Source organism: Rattus norvegicus, chromosome 7, assembly GCF_021556685.1.
Source record: "Rattus norvegicus strain SHRSP/BbbUtx chromosome 7, alternate assembly SHRSP_T2T, whole genome shotgun sequence".
In the NCBI taxonomy this organism is placed as follows: Eukaryota; Metazoa; Chordata; class Mammalia; order Rodentia; family Muridae; genus Rattus; species Rattus norvegicus.
Genome location: NC_141540.1, coordinates 140,080,365 through 140,101,291, shown reverse-complemented (window position 1 = coordinate 140,101,291; position 20,927 = coordinate 140,080,365). Strand labels below are relative to the sequence as shown.

The 20,927-nt window shown below is 50.9% G+C and overlaps 1 protein-coding gene across 12 annotated transcripts in view; it reads left to right on the top strand.

Moving 5' to 3' along the window:
* Nucleotides 1-20,739, top strand: part of Fmnl3 (formin-like 3) — a 51,337-nt gene extending 30,598 nt beyond the window's left edge. For 3 of the 12 annotated variants that reach the window (NM_001399766.1, XM_087556831.1, XM_087556832.1), the window contains exons 2-26: nt 544-627; nt 2,472-2,552; nt 3,344-3,420; nt 6,143-6,226; nt 8,648-8,800; nt 9,912-10,020; nt 10,180-10,256; nt 10,454-10,547; nt 11,997-12,071; nt 12,183-12,293; nt 12,600-12,749; nt 13,129-13,230; nt 14,392-14,674; nt 15,199-15,267; nt 15,355-15,479; nt 15,695-15,897; nt 16,269-16,503; nt 16,617-16,685; nt 16,781-16,861; nt 16,951-17,080; nt 17,583-17,743; nt 18,025-18,126; nt 18,449-18,541; nt 18,850-18,973; nt 19,749-20,739. In NM_001399766.1, coding sequence (NP_001386695.1) covers nt 544-627; nt 2,472-2,552; nt 3,344-3,420; nt 6,143-6,226; nt 8,648-8,800; nt 9,912-10,020; nt 10,180-10,256; nt 10,454-10,547; nt 11,997-12,071; nt 12,183-12,293; nt 12,600-12,749; nt 13,129-13,230; nt 14,392-14,674; nt 15,199-15,267; nt 15,355-15,479; nt 15,695-15,897; nt 16,269-16,503; nt 16,617-16,685; nt 16,781-16,861; nt 16,951-17,080; nt 17,583-17,743; nt 18,025-18,126; nt 18,449-18,541; nt 18,850-18,973; nt 19,749-20,014 — 3,138 coding nt within the window. In that variant the 3' untranslated portion in view covers nt 20,015-20,739. Of the gene's footprint in view, nt 1-543; nt 628-2,471; nt 2,553-3,343; nt 3,421-6,142; nt 6,227-8,647; nt 8,801-8,903; nt 8,987-9,911; nt 10,021-10,179; nt 10,257-10,453; nt 10,548-11,996; nt 12,072-12,182; nt 12,294-12,599; nt 12,750-13,128; nt 13,231-14,391; nt 14,675-15,198; nt 15,268-15,354; nt 15,480-15,694; nt 15,898-16,268; nt 16,504-16,616; nt 16,686-16,780; nt 16,862-16,950; nt 17,081-17,582; nt 17,744-18,024; nt 18,127-18,448; nt 18,542-18,849; nt 18,974-19,087; nt 19,200-19,748 lie in introns of all 12 variants that reach the window. The other 9 variants (XM_087556838.1, XM_087556839.1, XM_087556840.1 and 6 more) reach the window with 5 other exon arrangements.
* Nucleotides 20,740-20,927: the final 188 nt, after the last annotated feature.

The window sequence follows — 20,927 nt, the reverse complement described above, 5'->3', positions numbered from 1 at the left end:
CCTCTTGAGTACGAGAATTAAAGGCGTGTGCTCTACTGCTCTGCATGTGTAGTAACTTCTACAGCTTGACGTATGTGATATGACATATATGTGGCATGTTGAAGAAGGCTTTGTAACACTTTTATGCTTCCTACTTGAAGTGAATCTTGGTGTCTTCTATTTAAATCTTGTTTGCATTTGTAAGTATTTTGTGTGTGGTAGGGGGGAGCTGTGCTGTGAAGTCCTTGGAGGTCTGAAGACAGCTGCAGGAGTTGGTTCTTCTCTGCTCTGCAGAGTAAATCCAGGACAGACTCAGTAGCAGGCACCTTCACTCATAAGCCTCGTTGGCTATTAGTTTACAGTTCAAATATGGTTAATTTTGACTCACTAGATTGATTCCATGTCCTTTAGTTTGGAAAATATTGTTTAACCCAACTTGACAGTTACAGTGGGGAGGCAGGAAAAGTCCCTCCCTCCACGATGCCTTTGCCTTTGCCTCTCAAGGGGGCAGAGGGAGCTCACGCCTCCCTGCCCTCCAGGTGTTAACTCAGCTTCTCTCCTCAGAGCTCTATGAACCTGCCTCCTGACAAGGCCCGGCTGCTGCGACAGTATGACAACGAGAAGAAGTGGGATCTGATCTGTGACCAGGTATGAGCTTGGCATGAGCTTGGTAAGATCAGGAGGAGCAATCTGCGACTGCCTGGACGAGACAGTAAAGCCAGAGGGTTGACTGCCATGCTGACAGGAACCAGCCTTGATTTGGCACAGAGTAGGCTGACTTGGTTTCTAGGGGCTGCCTAGCTGAGACAGCTGGTAGCCTGTATGCCCAGGAGAGGCTGCCTGGTGGACACCATGATGTCATGGTGGTTTGTGCAGGATCAGCTGTGGGCAAGGTGAGCAGTTTTCCCACAAAAGTTTGTCTAGCTCAGGATTATGGCTGGACCTGTAGGCTCTGCTGAGGACCCTCTTACTCTGGCCCAGACATGACAAATAGTTGGGGGTCAGGGTGGGGTGTGCTGCTTATATCAGCTACAGACTTTCAGGAGATGCCCTTGTCCCCTTGGCTCTGTTCTGAAATGTCACTGTAGCCAAGAACTGCAGCTATCCGTGCATGGATAGTGTTTGAACTGAGCAAGAAGAGAAAGTACTACTTTGCTGAGAACCAAGATATTAGAACACTCACTGCCTGGGCTTGAAGGTTGCTGGTCACGAGGCTTTGACTGTTTTTGGTAGGTCTGGAAGGACTTGGCACAGAGTGGGCATTTTGTTTACGAAGCACTCAGTTGCTGAGCTTTGCCATGAACAAATCTATTCTTTCTTTTCAGGCTCTGAGCAAAACCATAATAGCTGATGTTGGGGGGCTGATTACCTTTTAGGAACCCCACACATATTGAAATATCTCACTTAATCTCATAAAACCAATTTCATTCAAAGAACCTGCAGCCAGATTGGGCCAAGGCAAACCGTCACCGGTCCTTACTAAGCTGTTTCCTTCTGCCAGGGCTTAGGCTTTCCCTCAGCCAGCAGCATGGCCCTGAGGCCCAAGGTATCACCAGAAAAGGTCTGCTTCCTTAGACTCAGTGCTAAGTATTGAATTTGGAGGACAGCAGCCCTTTGGTGCTAACGTTCTTTACTAGATAAGTTCTGTCTTTTTTAGGTGACATAATTTCAGTTTTTCTTGGAGTTCTTTGTTTTTAGGTCCTATTTCCTAGCGTTATGCCGCTCTCCTAGACCCCTTTATGGGTTTCTTCCCCTGAACTCTTCAGAGAGTTTCTTTGTGGAGGCCTTTCTAGGACCAGAGTGCCAAGGGGGTTTGCTGAGTTTCCTTGTGGGTAGACCTGAGTTGCTCTGTGTGAAAGGTGTTGAGAGGTAACCCTGCTGAGAACTTCATTTGGTTGCTGGGCTTGAGTTCCCAGGCAAAGAGCAGAAGGAGAGTGTACGGGGTTGGGGATTTAGCTCAGTGGTAGTGCTTGCCTAGCAAGTGCAAGGCCCTGGGTTCAGTCCCCAGCTCCGAAAAAAAGAAAAAAAAAAAAAAAGGAGAGTGTTCTTGCTCTGAGCGTCAGTCAGCGTCAGCACAGCAGAACTAGTTGAGCCCCAGCTGCAGAGGTTAGAACTACAAAAGAACGAGAGATTCTTTGAGGCAAAGCTCTCCTCCCTGTGGCTTTCTTAACTGTCAGTTAGCCAGTCACGTATTTGCCTTAGATACTAATCACAGCTCTGTAGTCCCCGCATCTTAGCAAGCAGGAGATTCTTAAAATAGCTTCTGACATAAAGCACTCTAGGTGTTAGGGAGCACTGGGCAGAAGAGGAGACTACAGCTGCAGGTGGGACAAACCTAAGGATCGTAAGGAGGGGAACTTAGGGTTTAGATGATGCTAAGAGACAGCTGGAGGCCGTGTTCCCTCAAACTGAACACTGTAGGCATCTCCTTCCTTAGCAACCTCCATGAACGTTGTGTTTCTGCGTTGCATACGTGTGTGTTTCCCTTTCAGGAAAGATTTCAAGTGAAGAATCCTCCCCACACCTATATCCAGAAACTCCAGAGCTTCTTGGACCCCAATGTGACGCGGAAGGTGAAGTATAAGGCAGAAGGTTCCTGTCTTGCTGCCTTCGTAGTCCTGTGGGTTTGGGCACAAACCTTTTGCCTTGGGGTTAAGTATTTTGACATTGATTTTTTGAGTAATGGAGTTGAATATCTGGGCTTTGAGGCCTAAAGTGACTGTCCAGTGCTAGAGGGAAGTCTGTAATTGTACTTCCTGTGTTTTCTTGTCTGCCTCCTTTATTTATAGAATAAAATTGGATAGCTGGGTATGGTAGTATATGCCTGTGATACACTTAGAAGACTGAGGCAAGAGGATTGTGGGATCCAGGCTAACCTGGACTACATAGCAAGATGCTGCATACCTCTTCCTCAAACAAACAAACAGATAGGGTTGATGGAGGAAGGTTAGAGAGGTGACTTGGCAGTTAAAAGAAAGTATTGTTTTCCCAGAGGGCCTAGCCTCAGTTCTCAACATCCACAGAGTCTTACAACTCTTGTAACTGCTTCCAGGAACTCCACCGTTGTCTCCTGGCCCCTTTAGCAGTGCACGCATGGTCCACAGAAGAAATGCAGGCAAAAGACTCAGAGTCAAATGTAGAAAGAAATAAATGGGGGGGGGGCAGGCATCCCAGCACTCAAGTGGCAGAGGCAGGCAGATCTCTGAGATTGAGGCCAACCTGACCTATAGAGTGAGTTCCAGGACAGCCAGGGCTACACAGAGAAACCCTGTCTTGAGAAAAAAGAAAAGAGAAAAAAAGAAAGGAAAAGAAAAATGGTTGAAAGGGAACGACCATCAAGTGACAAAAGATTCCATGTTTACAGAAGTTCAGGAGGAGAGTCCAGGAGTCAACCAAAGTCCTCAGGGAGCTGGAGATCTCACTTCGCACCAATCACATTGGGTAAGTCAGGTCTGCCATCGGCCTCTCCCTGACACCAGACATTGCCTCCCACACAGATTTGGGTGCCCTTTTTTTGGTTTTTCCTTCATGCCATGAAGCAAGGTTGTCCCTTGAATAGCATGTGGCTCTACGGAGCTTTAGATGTGCCATTTCTGGCTTTTCTACCCTTCTGTTCTGCCAGTTGCTGACCAGTTAACTTCTGGAAGCTTGGGGCCTCTCTTGGGGTTCTGTGGCTTTGACTAGAAGACATTCCCATAGCAGCTGAGACCAGAGCCTGCCTATGGTCTGGTACTGGGCCAAGAGAGGCCCAGCAGAGGTTGGGATGCGAGAATGTATTATACTGAACAATGAAATTAGTTCCTAATTGATGACTAGTTAGGCTTTTTGGTGTACAGATTCCTTAATTGTTTGAAAGAAAGCAATCTGTACATGAGCGGAGACGTAGGATGGAGAGGGTCAGGGCTGACGTCTCTTGTGCTCACAGATCATGTTGCTGCCAATGCGTTGAGGGGGCGGGGCCCCCAGGGTCTGTGAGAATCTTTCAGCCTGAGTGAAAGGGGAGGCAGGGGTTACTGAGGAAGCTGAGGACTGATGCCTGAGGCTCAGGGAGAACACAGCGGCGCTTCTGTCCTATGAAGCTGTTCCAGCAAGAGTAAGAAACAGCTGAAGGGGTGCGACCATGCAGAAAGGACAGTGAGCTAAGAGTGCAGCACTTCAGGTAGAGGTGCCTCAGTGAGGGACCAGGGAAGGGGGAGGTGGGGCTTCTGGGTAGATGCCAGCCTGCGTCCCTGGACTTCCTGAGAGTAAGGTAGAAAGAGCCAATGACATCAGCAGCTTTTCCTCTTCTGTCAAGGCAGCAGCCTACTTGTCTGCTCCCAGGCCTGATGTGCCAGGAGCTCTTCAGGGGGAGAGGATATCTGTATGTAGCCAGCTGCAACAGCACTCAAAGGGAAGCAGCACAGGAGAGGACAGGAAAGGGATAGTTCCTGGTGTTGGGAGCATGGCTTCCATACCACAGTCATCTGTGACCCGACATGGAAAGCAACCGAGAAAGGTGTGGCCAAACTCTCTTGCCCCCACCCCTTAAGAATCTCAGAGAGGGAAAACTAGGAGGGTTCATCACTTAGGCCCTGTTCGTGTGGTTAAGAGTGACACTTGGCAGTCCTGAGCACCCCATGGGCCTCTCTCTCAGGCCTTGCTATAATTGGTGTGTGGATGGGGGTCTGCTCTCCTTAGTAGAGGACCACAAAGAGACAGTCCCCTGTGGTTAGCATAGTTCCCAGGCCCCAGGGCTTCTTGGCATTGGCTCACAAGTTTGAGGTCTAGACCGAGCCCTTGGTTCCCAGGGAAGAGCTAAGCCCGTGCCATCTAATCTGAGACTTCTCTGGGCAGTTCTATGAGGGAGACAGGATCCTTCTCTTCAGGAAGCTTGTCAGGCTAGTCAGGGGTGGAAGGAGGCCAGGACAGAGTGTGAGGAGGAGATCCTGTTTTGGTTACAGCCTGACGAGCAGGGTCCTGCGGGAGTGAGTGCCAGCGTTGTCCGGGGTCTCTTGCTCTAGAGTGAGGCTGCCTGAGTAGGATTCCAGGGCCCTCTAGCTCTTGTGGTTTGTATTGGTTTTCTGCCTTGTCAAAGTGCCCTTTAACCTCCCCTCAAAGTGTCAGGATCCCTAAAATAGCAGTGTAGACTCAGACAGGAAATGAGAAGGGGGTGGGGAGCTGGAGAGCAGACAGACAGGAAATGGGAGGCCTGTCGGCCCCAGAGAGGAAGCTAACTTGCGGCAGCTCCAGTGTCGGCCTCAGCTGGGTCTTGGCTGGTAAATCAGCCAAGCCTGGTGCTCTAGCCAGCCTCTTGGCTGTGGGTGTGGCTCGCCAGGATGGAGCTGGTGTTCAGCTGTGGGGTGAGCACAGCCCTGCAGGGCAGTTTGGACACAGCTGGTCTATGTAGTTCCATGGACATTCCAGTGGAGTAGAGCACGCAGAACAGGGCTTCCATCCTGAGGGGCTTATGGCTCTGCACCGAGACAAACCTTCTCAACTCCCACCAGTTCTCAGGGGATTTGCTCTTCACTTTTCCTCCATAGTCCAAAAGGAAAGCAAAATGCCCTAGGTCATTGTCCTCCTGTCTGCTCACCTGCCTGCCTTCCGCCATTGTCATCTGACTGGGGGAGTCCTGCCATACTGCAGTTTGAATTCCTAACTGTTCCCTAAGCTTTTTCGGTTCTGCTGGACCCACTCCAATTGAACACAGAACTCTCACCACCATCTTTGCTCATTGCTTCTCGACTGAACTCAGTAGAGCCCTTTGACCCTGTAAGGTTGTCTTATCTTTGCCTGTGATTGATGGCATCAGGGACTTGCAGGCTTCTTCAGGCTCAGCTCTGTGAGCCATGAATGCTCTTCGTGCCTCCTCAGTCCTAGCACATGGTAGGAAAGGACTTAGTGCCTAGCATTGTGTTAGATCAAAGGGACACAGGAAACAATGGGCTGTAGCCTGGCCCACCATGGCTCTCCAGCCTGTAGGACGTCCAGGCTGGCAGCATGATCACAAATGGCTCTGTCAGGGGTTTTGGTTTTCAGGATTTTCTCAGCCTGGTAATAGGTTCCAGTAGCATACAGAAGAGTAAATTGTTGAGGGCTAGATTGCTGGGTCAGAGCTCTCCACCAAACCAAACCAAACCAGTTTCCATACTGTATCCACTGTGTGTGTTTCCTGTATCTGCAGGTGGGTAAGGGAGTTTCTCAATGATGAGAACAAAGGCCTGGATGTGCTGGTGGATTACCTGTCGTTTGCCCAGTGTTCTGTCATGTAAGTACCACAAAGTTTAGGGTTGGGGACTCACTGGGAAGCAGACAGTCCCAGTGTACTTAGAAAAAGAGTGAGGGCTGGGAATGCAAAGCAGCAGAACATTGCCTGCCATGTGCTGAGGTTGAGCTTTCAGTCTCCAGCATGGGAGGAAATGGGGTGGGAAAGAAGAAAAAGGCCGAGTAAGAGGCCAACAGAGGAGATGGGAATGGGCATCCCCAGCACAATAGCTCAGGGGTTGCTGCAGAAGTGAGCAGGCAAGACAAGGGGTCAGCAGGGATTGGGAAGTTAGCTGGAACAGAAGAGAAGAGAACAGTATGGAAAGGAAGCTTGGAGTCGGAAGCCAAATGACCTAAGTGCCAAGCTACAGGCTCTCGGAGGAAATGTAGCTCCTGGCGAGATGGCTTCCTAGGGTTTAGTAATTTCAACAACATTTCTTCCATGAGGAAGCTTGGGCCCTGAGATGTGAGAGGGTTACTACAGGCCAATGGTTGAGGAAGATCAGTGAGCAGGACTTCGACTTGAACAGATCGAAGAAGTATTTGGGGTCTCCCAGATATCCTTTTCACATGGAGGTAGTCAGCTATTGGTTAGCTCGGGAGAGCAAGCCTGGCGAGGTGCAGTGAATGAGAGCTTTTAGAGTCAAAGTTGTGTTGAGCACTATCTATGGAACCTCAAGTCCCTTTGTCCTCCTGACTGACAGATTAGATGAGAAGGTGTGAATCCCATTTAGCATCTGGAATGCACTAGGGCCTCCGCTGCTGGTGGCTTCGATGTTATTACCCAGGTGAGAAGCCTGCCTATAGTTTTTGGACATAGAGAAAGAAGACTGACCTATGATAGTGATAGTAAATGAAGTTAGCAACATATGCAGGCTTACACTTCAGACAAGTCAGCCTAAGGAGGATGGGTCCCAGCTTTGCTCTCAACTTGCCATGGTTCCCGAACTAAAAGTCTCTAGTCTGGAGAAAGCTGGGTCTTGAACTTTGGACCTTGCCTAGACTATTGCTTTTCCACTATCCCTGCCCTTATAACTCTTCTTGGTTCAGTGCATTTCCTCAAGGGGGCCTGGTAATATCTCCCGGGTTCAGCTTCCCATCCCCTTTCCTGGGTCATCCTCTGTAAAACTGAGAGTCACCCACTTCCCATCCACATCTCTGTGGAAGCCATACTTCATGATCCTCCTGTCCTTTTAAATAATCTTTTTATGGAAAGAAATGGGCAAAATTTTGCTTAAGTGAATTTTTAGTTCAGAACTTTTATAGTAAAAAGATGTAGATCATTTCACCAAATGTGCCTGTCTTTCTTGAAAAAGCGAACAACCCCATTGCTCCAGACCAAGGCTACACTTTGGTGTCCAGGGCAGTCAGTGCCTCTGAAAGTAGAGTCCAGGTAACAAGAGCCAGAGGCTTGGAAGGCCTGGGGGAAAGGGATGAGGCCATGGCTGGGTCACCATTAAGTGCCTCCTGCTGTCAGGACTGTTCCTGACCAGTGCAGCCTCACCTCTGTGGGTGTCACTTGTTCCAGAAACCCCAGCCTTGACACTGGGCATTCATGATGGGCAAGATGTCCTATGGGGAAAAGCCTTTGAGATGTGCCCTAGTTCTCAGAGTTACAGGGGTACAGAGCAGGAGGAAGAGGGGAGGAGAGTGCTTTTTGGGGTGTGCACTCTGAGGGGCAGGTATGTAAGAAAAGGCCCTGAGTGCTGTGTGCTGTCAGCTGATCTCTCTGCTCTGGACATAACTGCCTATGGTAAGAGACCTGTTGCAGGAAGTAACCAAAAATAACACTCACTTCCTCAGGGGCAAGAGCTCCTCCCTCTTTCAGTCTCAGCTCACAGTTCTAGGGAAGCTGAAGCTGAGGAGGAAGACATAGAAGCTCAGTCATAGAACATCCGCCATTCAGAGGGCTAGGCCTGGGGTGTAGCCCACTAGGAGACCTATTAGCATACTGGCCTGGCAGGAGACCCCAGCTCACTCCTCAGCACTGAAAAGCTAAACAAGCCACAGAAGCCATTGGTAGGGTGGGCAGTGGTGTACTTGCTGAGCTTCAAGACCTGCAGTTGCTCATTTCCCTCCATTCATTATCTTTGGAACAGATGTTTTAAGTAGGCATGGTGACTTGAGGCATCCCACTTGAGGCTAGGAGCACAGGAAGCCTGACAGCCCCCACAGACAGCCCTAAGGCCATGGGGAAGCCTTCAGATCCCCTCTGCTAGAACTGCCCAAGCCTTCTCAGCCCTGTCGGTAGCTCCAACCAGGTTCAGGTCTCTGATGCCTAATTCTGCTTCCTCTTCTTGCTGCCCCTGCTTTTTGTTTGCTACAGAGGCCTGAAGAGGGGGAGGTGGGCTTGCTGGGGGCTTGGCACAGAATTTCTCTTGTATATGTGCCTGCGTGTGCGCATGTGTGTCCTCTCATGCTCTAGGTTTGACTTTGAGGGTCTGGAGAGTGGTGATGATGGTGCATTTGACAAGCTCCGGTCCTGGAGCAGGTCAATCGAGGACCTGCAACCGCCCAACGCCCTGTCGGCCCCCTTCACCAACAGCCTCGCTCGCTCTGCGCGCCAGTCCGTGCTCCGGTATGTGCGCGCTTACTCTGCCCACCTGCCTCCCACCCCAGCCCCAGTCCAGGTCTTGGTAACCCGGTGAGTGCTTATGCTCCTCCCCAACTCTTGCTTCCAGGCTCAGCTCTCTTGCCCTCTGCCTGTTCGCCTGTCTCTGATCTGTCCTCTCTGTCTCCCTGATTGCCCAGCGGTCTGTCCTGGGTAAGTACATGGTCCTCAGCTGTGCTACCCCTGATGCTCCAGCTCTCCCCTTCCCCCGTCCTCACTCTGTCCTAGCCATTCCTTCCTGACCTTGGGCAGGGCTCCAGCTATACTGGCCAGTTCAGCTCCTGCCCCCACACCCACTTCCTCAGCTCTCACTTTTCCCATCACCTCTTCGAGAACAGACCCAACTACCTGCTGGTTCCTTCCTTTCCCTTTCCCCTTCAGGTCTTTTTTCTCCAAAGTTGTGCCTTTGTCTGTGGTGGACTGGATCACTTCGCAGAGCCCCTGTTACTCAGAGGCTGCCCTTGTAGAGCCATTAACCTTTCCTGTGACCTAAGTCTCTCTTGCGGCTCTTCTTCTCTTCTTGGATTTTGCATCATGGACACTGATCACCATTCTGGTCTTGCAGGAACAAATTCTGTATGTGTTGCCTCTTCTCATAAAACATTGAGGTAGTGAGAGGTGATACAAAGCCAGGCATGGCCCCAAGCCTTTTCTAAGACCTGTGTAGGTCTGCTCTGCCTTTGGGGTACTTCAGACTGAGATGAGTACAAAGACGCACCTGTCCCACGGAATGTGCCAATGTGTCACTAAACAAGGGAGGAGGGACTCTCGGGTACATGTCTTTGTGACCTATCCCAAGGACTGCAGAGTCCTTAAAACAATTTTGTATTTCAGAGGTCTCTGGGGTTAGCATGATTTTAGCAGAGGATAAAGCTGGCTAGGGTCCTGGGCAGTTGCCAAAAAAGGCCTGTACCAAAGAGGTGAACGATGGCTGACTTCACTGCCGTCTGCACCCTGGCTGTCTTGGCATTTGTTACAAGGTCTTATTTCCTCCCATTTCTGCTCTTTCTACAGGGCAGCCTGGTGGTCTTTCACCATCAGTCTTGTCCCTACCTGATCACCCTACCCTGTCCCCCAGGTACAGTACTCTCCCTGGCCGCCGGGCCCTGAAGAACTCCCGGCTGGTGAGCCAGAAGGATGATGTGCATGTCTGCATCCTTTGTCTCAGAGCCATCATGAACTATCAGGTAAGGACTGATGCTCGCCGTCAATGTGCTGCCTCCTTTGCCTCATCTACCCACCCAAGACTGCGGAGCACCAGCTTGTGAAAGTCGAGTTTGCTAGTGGAGACCTGCTGGCTTCTCCCTTCTTACCGTCAAGGTCCCTTCCTATCCTTTCCTTTGCAGTATGGCTTCAACTTGGTCATGTCCCACCCCCACGCTGTCAATGAGATTGCACTTAGCCTCAACAACAAGAATCCAAGGTGTGTTGATTCCCTCCTCTAGTGCCCAGGGATCTAAGGATCCTGATTTATCTTTGACATGCCCTCCTGTGCTAGAGGAGAAGTGTCCACAGCCCAATGAGGGAACAAGCGTTCCTTTTCCATCTCCTGTCTAAAGGACATGAGCTGTGCTGTGGAAGCTTGGGTGGGACTTGGATGTTTACTTCTTCATCTCTTAGGACCAAAGCCCTGGTCTTGGAGCTGCTGGCAGCTGTGTGTTTGGTGCGGGGAGGTCATGAAATCATCCTTGCTGCCTTTGACAATTTCAAAGAGGTTGGTCTCTCCTGCATGCGTGTGTGTGTGTGTGTGTGTGTGTGTGTGTGTGTGTGTGTGTGTGTGTGTGTGTGTATAGAAGGTAGGGAACTGGGTAGATCCAATTTCCTGGGAACTCTAGTGACTTTAACCCCTAGACTCAGCAGCCTGCTTCAGAGTGAGATTATAGCAAAAGCAAAACTGAATAAAGTCTTTTAGATCTTGTTCCAGGACACCTTGCAGTGTGGCCAGTAATTGGGGCTCTGGATAGAGTGCAGACTGTGGCTGGAGACATGGTCAGGAGTCAGAGCCCTGGCTGACTTTGCAGGGGCCTTGGGTTCAGTTTGCAGTATCCAGACCGTGGCTCACAACTGTCTTTAGTTCCATTTCCAGAGGACTTGGTGCCCCCTCCTGGCCCCCACGGGCACAGCACACACATTCATATGCATTTATAGTGGCAAAACACACAATCTTTTTTTGTTTTTTGGGTTTTTTGTTTGTATTTTGTTTTTTTTTTTCTTTTTCTCTCTTTTTTTCTTGGTAGGCACAGGCTCTACTCCTCACCCACTGGAGTGGAGTCTGGGCATCTTCACTTTATAAGACTCTCCACCCTTGACTCTGCTGCCATGAGCCCACAAGTGGGATCCAGAGCAAGTATATTCTCAGGGTTCGGCTGTTAGGGAGGGGCGAGAGAACTCCTGTGTGGAATTTTCCCATCCTTAGGTCTACCTCCGAAACCCCAGTTTGCATGAACACAGGATTCCTCAACATCCAGCCACAGCTGTGGTCCCACCCCTTCCTCCTCTCTGGGCCTCTTCCCTAGCATCCATTGTTTGGTCCAGGAAACAGCTCTTCCTCTTTAAAGTTGAGACACTCACAGGAGCCCCTGGACCCTTCTAAGCAGAGGGCTTTCCTGCATTCTGGCTCCTCCTCTGTGTCCCCGTGGGGCCCCAGCCCCCAACAATATAGCTGTGGCTTGACTCCTTTTTTTCTCTTTCTGTATTTTGATGGCATCATATCTGCTGTGTGTCTTTCTGGCCTAACTTTAGAGGCACATAAATCCTAGGCTACGCTGGATTCCTTCACTGTGGTGAGGGTCAGAGACCTAAAGCCAGATTCTAGGTTCTGGGTTTTCTTCTGATGTCCAAAATGGCACAGCCTCTAGATAGAGTTATAGTTATTTTGGTTTTTTGTTTTATTTTTATTTTATTTATATATTTATTTCGATATGTTTGGGTTTGTTGTGTTTTGTTTTCTGTGACACATTTTTACCTTATATCACAAGTTGGCCTCAAACCGGCTCCAGCTAGTTTAGCCCCCATAGCTAAGTTGTTAGCCACTGTGCCCTCTGCAGTTTGGGTAAACTTGGTCTGAACCATGTCTTCTCCATCATGTTCCTGGGACCCAGAGTTTGGGGATTTCAGTTCTACATAGTAGAGATTCTTCCTCTGAGACTGTTTGCGCATTCAGGTGTGCAAAGAACTGCATCGCTTTGAGAAGCTAATGGAGTATTTCCGGAATGAAGACAGCAACATTGACTTCTTGGTGAGGACCTGGGTCTGGGACAGGTGCATGCCGTGTCCACTGAAGCTTTGTGCTGTTGTAGCCTTCGAAGCCAGGGCCACACTGTGTTCTGAGAGTGCCACTTTTCCCCAGGTGGCCTGCATGCAGTTCATCAACATTGTGGTACACTCGGTAGAGGACATGAACTTCCGGGTCCACCTGCAATATGAGTTTACCAAGTTGGGGCTGGAGGAATTCCTACAGGTAAGCTATGATCTTGGAAAGGTGAAGTCTCAGGGTAGGGAATCAGCTTAGACAACACACACAAAGAGCGTGGGTTTTTTGGTCTTTGGTTTTTGGTTTAATAAGAATATTTAAAAACAAGTAAGAATATAGTCCTAAATGGATCTGGAACCTGCCTGTCCTTGGCCTGGGACTGGGACCCTTTTCCCAATGTCTGGAAGACACTGGTCACATGCTAAGAGGGAGTTGTGAAGCAATGATGGGGTACTGGGAGTTTCCAGGAGGCCTGTGCTGACTCCGTACATGCTGCTCTCTGCTTTTCCACAGAAGTCAAGGCACACGGAGAGCGAGAAATTACAGGTGCAGATTCAGGCATACCTGGACAATGTGTTTGACGTGGGGGGCTTATTGGAGGATGCGGAAACCAAGAATGTAGCCCTGGAAAAGGTGGAAGAACTGGAGGAGCATGTGTCTCATGTAAGTGTTCTTTGCTTGCCAGAGCCTCTGAAAGGCCGGGAGGATGGGCACAGATGGGTTCCTGGCAGCTGACCTCCCTGCCTCCAGATTGAGCCACGGGAAACCTTGAGAACCACTGAGCCTCTCTAGACTATGGCCCAAGCCACTGAGCACTCCTTACCAGAATGCGCTGACCTCTATGGCTGGGTTTGGCCTTGAACTTGGGACAGACTATGCCTTGTATCTGTTTCTGTTTCATAGTGTCATGAGAGTCATGTAGGGAAGCCACCTGAATAAGGCTGCCTTTTGAACATAGCTTTTCAGGTCCTGGTTTGGCTTTAAGTTATGCCGAGTGTTTGGGCTTGAACACAGCTCTGAACATGCCTTACCCATTTTGTAGCTCACAGAGAAGCTTCTGGACCTGGAGAATGAGAATATGATGCGGGTGGCAGAACTGGAGAAGCAGCTGCTACAGCGGGAAAAGGAGCTGGAGAGCATCAAGGTGCCAGTAAGGGGAGGGGGCAGTGGGACCCAGGTCCCAGCGCCTCAGGACTTCCTTCTCTTCCCAAATCTTGTCAAGGGAAGATACTGAGCTGAGCTGAGCACTCAGCAAAGGTGACCTGATGATCCACCCCTAGCTCCTGGTTTGTTTTTTTTCCTTCCTCCTCTTCCTCTCTTTCTCTCTACTTCTTCCTTCTCCTTCCTTCTTTCTTTTCTTCTTCTTGAGACAGGGTTTCTTTCTGTGGCCCTGGCTGTTCTAGACCAGGCTACCCTTCAACTCAGAGATCCCTCTGGCCTCTGCATCCCAAATCCTAGGATTAAAGGTGTGCACCACCACTGCCCTGCTTCCTTCCCATGATTTTATCTTGAGAAAGAATCTTGAAGCTGGAGTTGGCCAGACCCAGAAGAGAATGGGGGCAGATAATGTGCTCGTGGAACCCTAGAATCCAGGGCAGGCCGGTCGTCTTCTTCCTGCCCACTTGCTGACTTGGTCTTCATATGCTTCCCAGCTGTTTACTGGGCATGGTTAGAGTAGCCCACCTGTTTATCACCGTCTCCCAGTGTCCTGGAGGGCAGTGCTTCTCATATTTCAGTCTCTTACGTTCTTTCTCCTAACTTTATACCTTAGTTATAAAGCTAACCCACAACCTCCGTGTCTCAGAAGAATATGGTTATGTTGGCTACTGAGCTCAGCTCAGTGTATATCTGCTTATCCCCGCCTAGCACTAGAGAGGGAGCAGGAAGGATATAGAGACTACAAAGGCTTATCCATGAAGCACCCACCTGATCATTATCCACAGCCAATGAAATAAAATCAATAACGACCTAAGGTCTGTGGAGAGAGCAGCAGTGCCCATCTAGCAGGGGACCAATGGGAGTTTCAAAGGGGCGTCCTTTTTCTTCAGGCCTGAGGGGCCTATGCAGTGAGAACAGACGAGCAGAGAAAAAGGACATATCAGAATACCAGTGGAAGCAAGCTTACTCTTCTGTTCTACCACACGCCAGCTTTGCTGTTCCTCATCTGGATTTCTTCTATTCTGAGCACCCTCACTGAGATGACCCTTCCTGAGAGGAGAGTCTGTTGGCTAGGAATTCTGACTCCCAGGGGAACTGACTGGAGCCTGCAGCCTGTTCTCCCTCAATGTTGCTGTCTGCCTGCTAGGAGACATACGAGAACACAAGCAACCAGGTGCACACCCTTCGGAGGCTCATTAAGGAGAAGGAGGAGGCCTTCCAGCGCCGATGCCACCTGGAGCCAAGTGCCCGGAGCCTGGAATCCATGGGTGGGAGCGAGGCCCTAGCCAGGGTAGGCCCTACAGAGCTGACTGAAGGCTCGACACCCTCCGACCTGGACCTGCTGGCTCCAGCCCCACCTGCTGAGGAGACTCTTCCTCTGCCTCCTCCACCAGCCCCGCCTTTGCCCCCACCCCCTCCTCCACTACCAGGTAACTGGGACTTCCAGGCGGGGAGGGGCAGGTTTTTTGTGAGGCCAGGACCATCTTTCTCAGGAAACAGTTGGGAAATAGCATCATTTGAGAGCTAGGAGGGTATCAAGTCAGGATGAGAGGGCTAAGGGAGGACCAGTGTTTGTGGGAAATAGATGAAGGAATGCTGGGAGCAGATTCTGCTTCAAGGATCTCTGAGGGGATGCTCTTTTTTTTTTTTTTTTGGAGCTGGGGACCGAACCCAGGGCCTTGCGCTCACTAGGCAAGTGCTCTACCGCTGAGCTAAATCCCCAACTGAGGGGCTGCTCTTAATTATTCTGAAGGCAGCCAAGCGGAGGGCTCAGCTGTGACAGAAGAAACTCCATCAAGGACTAGCTCTGGCTCTCCCCTCAGTGCACTTTTGGGACCAACTTGCCCAGTGTCATAGCACTCCTCTTGGGGTCTCTAAGGAGAGGGAGGCAGGCAGAGTTTGGGCAGCCTGGAGCCTTAGGACTGTGGGTCATAATGGCATTTATTCTTCCCAGACAAATGTCCCCCTGCCCCACCTCTTCCTGGTGCTGCTCCTTCTGTGGTGTTGACAGTGGGCCTGTCTGGTGAGTGTCCTTAGGGCTCTGGGCAATGCTATTGGATTTTTTCCTCAGCTCTTACCTCACACCTGTTGTCCTCCCTCCAAAACCTAGCCATTCGCATCAAGAAACCTATCAAGACCAAGTTCCGGCTGCCAGTCTTCAACTGGACAGCACTGAAACCCAATCAGATCAATGGCACTGTCTTCAGTGAACTTGATGATGAGAAGATCTTGGAGGTAACAGGGGTCTGGGGTCCAGAAGGGTGGAGTTTGTGGCCTGGAGACCATGATAACTTTAGAGCCAGATCTTCTAGACTTGGAAAAGCTTTTAGGCAGAGCAGGACTGACACCATTATCAGCTCTAGGAGCCAGGACTGGATCCCTGCAGGGCACAGTGAGTGGGTATTGTCATTGAGCCTTCAACATTGTCCTTTCTTACCTATTTCTGCCAGGACTTAGACCTGGACAAGTTTGAAGAATTATTTAAGACAAAAGCCCAGGGTCCTGCCCTTGACCTCATCTGCTCCAAGAATAAGACAGCACAAAAGGCTGCCAGCAAGGTGACCCTTTTGGAAGCCAATCGTGCCAAGAACCTGGCTATCACCCTTCGCAAGGCTGGGCGCACAGCTGAGGAGATCTGCAGGGCCATCCACACGTGAGGCTCCCACCAACTTGGCCCTGGTCCCCAGACAGCTGTTGTCCCAGTTGTTCCCACAGCTGCTGGGTCTCCCTAGATTCCAAGGTTCCTGATAGGACTTGCTCATCCTTCTCCATTACCACTGACCAGAGCAGAGCGTACTGACTCCAGTCTGAATCTCAGGCTCAGGGAGAGAAGCTGCATGTTCAGCGCAGAAGAAAGAGTGTATCACCATGTTAGCAGAGAGCAAAGACAGGAGAGCCAGTCCTGAAGCAATGGTGCTCTGCCTCTAGCTGTGTCCTGTGTATTGCTCTCCAGTCCTCCTAAGGATGAGGGGAAGATGTGGACAGAGGTCAGACCTGAAGTACTGTGCTGTTCATCCTACACAGGTTTGACTTACAGACACTACCTGTAGACTTCGTGGAATGCCTGATGCGCTTCCTGCCTACAGAGGCTGAGGTGAAACTGTTGCGGCAGTATGAGCGAGAACGACAGCCCCTAGAGGAGCTGGCAGCTGAGGACCGCTTCATGTTGCTCTTCAGCAAGGTGGAACGGTTGACCCAGCGAATGGCTGGCATGGCCTTTCTGGGCAACTTCCAGGACAATCTGCAGATGCTCACACCGGTACACCCTCTTCCCTAATCACTATCCACTGCTGTCACCTGTCACACATCCACTGTCCTTCCTCCTTATCCTCCTCCTAACCTGGGCGTCACAGTGTTCGTCTTGTCTTTCAGCAACTGAATGCCATCATTGCAGCCTCTGCCTCCGTCAAGTCCTCACAGAAACTGAAGCAGATGCTGGAGGTTGGGAAAGGGAGTCACTGGTGCTGGTGGACCTCAGGTCCTGGGTGGGTCCTTGGGGCTTGCTGTGACCTGCCTTCCTTGCATCTTATGAACAGATCATTCTTGCATTGGGGAACTACATGAACAGCAGCAAGCGAGGTGCTGTATATGGCTTCAAGCTCCAGAGCCTGGACCTGGTAAGATGGTGGGGCAGCATGTGCAGGAAGCCTGGGACACCACTGTCAGAGCCAGAGTGCCTAGCTCTGTTGGGACCACTCCCTTTCAGCTGTTAGACACCAAGTCCACTGACCGGAAAATGACACTGCTGCACTTCATCGCCTTGACGGTGAAGGAGAAATACCCAGAGTTGGCTAACTTCTGGCAGGAGCTGCACTTTGTGGAGAAGGCTGCAGCAGGTGAGGGCTCCCTCTCCCAGGACAACCCCAGGAAGCTGAGCAAGAGGAATTCCTGGGTTCATTGCTGACTTTTGTTCTCTTCTTTCTTACTTCTTCAAAGCTCTCTGCTAAAGCTACAAGCAGGGGCTACTCCAAAGAGAGCAAGCCTTCTTCTGGGCTCAAGTAGGATCAGGCTTCCCTTAGACTGGCCCAGAGATAGTATTTCTCTATCATGTTTGTGATGTGACTAGAAAACCTGTAAAGCCCCCTACAGACAGGCACACAGTACTGCTGTTTCTGTCCTGCCCACAAATATTAGGCCCAGGCAGCTCCAGTTTGGAGACCAGCCTCCTTCCTTTGCTACCTTGTTTTTGGGTCCATGAACTCTGACCCTCCATCCTTCCTGCTGCCTGCTTGACATGCACTTCTCTGTATGTGCATCATGAAGTCTATGTCAAGCATACATGATGGGATAAATGCACTGTAGTCCTGGGTAGGCCTCAGCCAGGCCTCTTGTACATAGTGTCCCTGGAGAACGTGCTGCTAGACGTCAAAGAGCTGGGCCGGGGAATGGAGCTGATTCGGCGGGAATGCAGCATTCATGACAACAGCGTTCTGCGAAACTTCCTTAGTACCAATGAAGGCAAACTGGACAAGCTCCAGCGTGATGCCAAAACTGCTGAGGTGAGCAAGGAATTAGGGGAGGGAGGCAGCAAACATCTGAGCCAACACACTAGGCCACTTCAGGTAAGGCATCCAACTCCTGTAGCGGGCAGCTGGCCAGCAGTATGGGGAAGGCAAGGGGGTAATAACAAGGGACTTTAGGGATAGCAGACATCCATGTCTGAAGTTAGGACTCAGGAGGTGGTTGGTTTTCCTCTTGGCTTTGCTTTCTGTGGGCCTTCTGTCCATACGTGAGAGCTGGCTGCTACCCACTGGGGTGACTCTGTCTGCCCTTTACACAGGAGGCCTACAATGCAGTTGTGCGCTACTTTGGCGAGAGTCCCAAGACCACACCTCCCTCTGTATTTTTCCCAGTATTTGTCCGATTCATTCGTTCTTACAAGGTAAGTTGAAGAAATGTTTCAGGAGTTTGGTCTGTAGATTAGTCAAGAAAGTGCCTAGGCTTCAAGTCTGAGTCTTTTCCAGTTCCTGAGGTCTAGGGAAGGAACCATGGAAGCCAGCGACAGGCCTCTTAACTGTAGACTGGTGGGCAGGGTGGGGGCCCAGGCCCTTCCTTTCATTGTTTGGAGCAGGAAGTACCCCTCCAGAGAGTGGCCACCTGGGGTTAGCTGGTCCCACTGCCACCCACACTTCATGCTTAGTGTCAGCCCCTCCCTTCCCGGCCTATGAAAGCCTTAAGCTCCCCCTCTCTTGGTCTTCTCTAAGGAAGCAGAACAAGAGAATGAAGCCCGTAAGAAACAAGAGGAGGTAATGCGGGAGAAGCAGCTGGCTCAGGAAGCCAAGAAGCTGGATGCCAAGGTGGGTGGGACCAAGAGCTGGTCTGGAGGGCAGGACAAAGAATTGAGGATGGAGGAAGCCAGAAAGGACATGGAAAACCAAGACACATGCGTGCACTCTGGCTGGCTGTCTCTCCCTCCTTCCCTCCCACTTTCCCTCCCTCTCCCTCCCTCCCCCCTCCCTCGGAGTGGCTGACAGTGAGAGTCCAGAGGGAGGGCGGACACAGGGTTACTCTCAACAGGGTCATCTTCAGCCTACATCTTGGGACAGGAACCAGTTGCTTGTTGGGTTAGTGATGACTTCCTTCCCCTTCTAATATCTGGCCTTAGACTCCATCCCAGCGGAACAAATGGCAGCAGCAGGAGCTGATTGCAGAGCTGAGGCGGCGCCAAGCTAAGGAACACCGGCCTGTTTACGAGGGGAAGGATGGTGCCATTGAGGACATCATTACAGGTGGGACATTTGTCCATTGGGCCTAATTCCTAGGGCCTGACCTAACCCCCTTTTGGCCATTCTTCCTAGTCTATTTCCCCACAAAACCTGATCAATGTCTCTCCTGGGCCATAGTGTTGAAGAGTGTCCCTTTCACGGCCCGTACTGCCAAGCGGGGCTCACGCTTCTTCTGTGATGCAGCTCACCATGATGAGTCAAACTGTTAGCCCTCACAGGGCCCTGACAGGTACTGGGCACTACAGCTGCCCTCTCATGCCTTGGAATCACTGGTAGCGTCTCCCAGTGATGGAGACACACTTTGCATGCTGCATGATCTGAGAAACACAGCGTATCCCTGCATGTGTCCCCCCCCACTAATTTGTCCTAGCTACTAAGATCCAAGGGCTAAGGTGTCTCTGGGCCAGGGTTGGGAGCTATGCCAGAGCAGGCAAGACCTAATGATTTGTATTACTGAGGCTCCATTCACAGACCCAAGATATCTTGGGTCCTGGGCTCCCTTAGGGCCCTCCTAAGAGCTCTGGCAGTAGCTCCTATTCAAGGATAGATGTCCTTTGACCTCTGCTACTTGACATCTAGTTGACTTACAGTCTTTTCCTGGGTGGTCTTTAGTTTCCTATGCTATCCTCTGAAAAGAGCTCCAGCAGTTTTTCTAGCTGGTCCTTAAGCCTCCCTCCAAGATCCTCCCTTACCTTCTTCATGGCTGACTACTTCCTCAGGTGCTGTCCTGCTCAGTCTCCCTGCCTGTTCACTGTTCATGCGCTTGTTTTCCCCACAGGCTTCAACCATCATCAACCCATGGTCACTCACAGCCAAGCCAGGAGTGAGTGCTGTACCACCCAGTGGCCCTCCTCGGGCTCCAGGTCCCCATTGAGATCCTCTTGGAGGCAGGAGTACTATAATTCTCAGAGTCCTGCAGACGTGGACAGTGAACCCAAAGCCCAGGGCCCGGCAGAAGGCTATGTTGTCCCAGCTGCAGCTGCTCCAGCTCTAAGGCTGACTCGTCCCTGTGCCACTGTGGGCACTAGGTCTGTAGGGGCCTAGCATTCTCCTAGTGCCCCACCCGCAAAGTGCACTTTGCCCCCAGTCTTCAACTTCAGTTCCTGAAGGGGTCAGTTCAGGGCTGGGAAAAACCACTTCCAACTTCAGCTCATTGAGGGTACACAGTCTCTCCCCTAGAGTCTCATGGGATAAGAGGAGGAGGATGTACATCCCATGAGAAATACTGATCGCCCCGCCCCCAGCACACACACACAGCACTAGTCTAGAGAGTGTTCAGATTGATGGACCCTTGGACTCTGCCAATATTGTACTGCAGGAGCTTCTTGCTCCACTTCCTTAAAACCAAAGTGTTGTGGGAGAAGATTTGAGGCTTTCAAAAGTGGAAAGGGAAGGGCTAACGTTTAACATGGAGAGTGGGTGGCAGTGGGACCAGCTGACCCCTGGTGGCCACCCTCTGGATGGGCACTTCCTGCTCCAAACAATGACAGGAAGGGCCTGGACCCCACCCTGCCCACTGTCTTCCCACTGACTGAAGAGCAGAAGCACTGTCTGTACCAGCTCCAAGATTGCTAGAGGAAGGATGTGCCAGCAGGCTCACCTTCCTCAGCCTGTGGATTCTGGCCCAGGAACGGGCAACAGAGGAGCCTCACAGACTGACTGCTCAATTCCCTGCTGGGCTTCCTGACCCTGGAAGGGAATGCAGGGCACTTTGTCTTGTACATGTACCATTTCCTTCCTTGTACATAAACCCCAGACCTCTCAACAAAGTCGTGTGCACCACGCTGTCTTCTCTGCATCAGGTAGGGTGGCCACGAGGATGAGTGTGGGTAGGAAGTGTTTTCCTCCATTTCAGGAGTGATGAGTCTAGGTGTCAGAGGGGCCTAGCTGTGTGGGCTTTAACAACACAGGGAGAAAGCTGTCAGAACAGTGGTGCCCTCTGCTGGTCCCCAGTGGA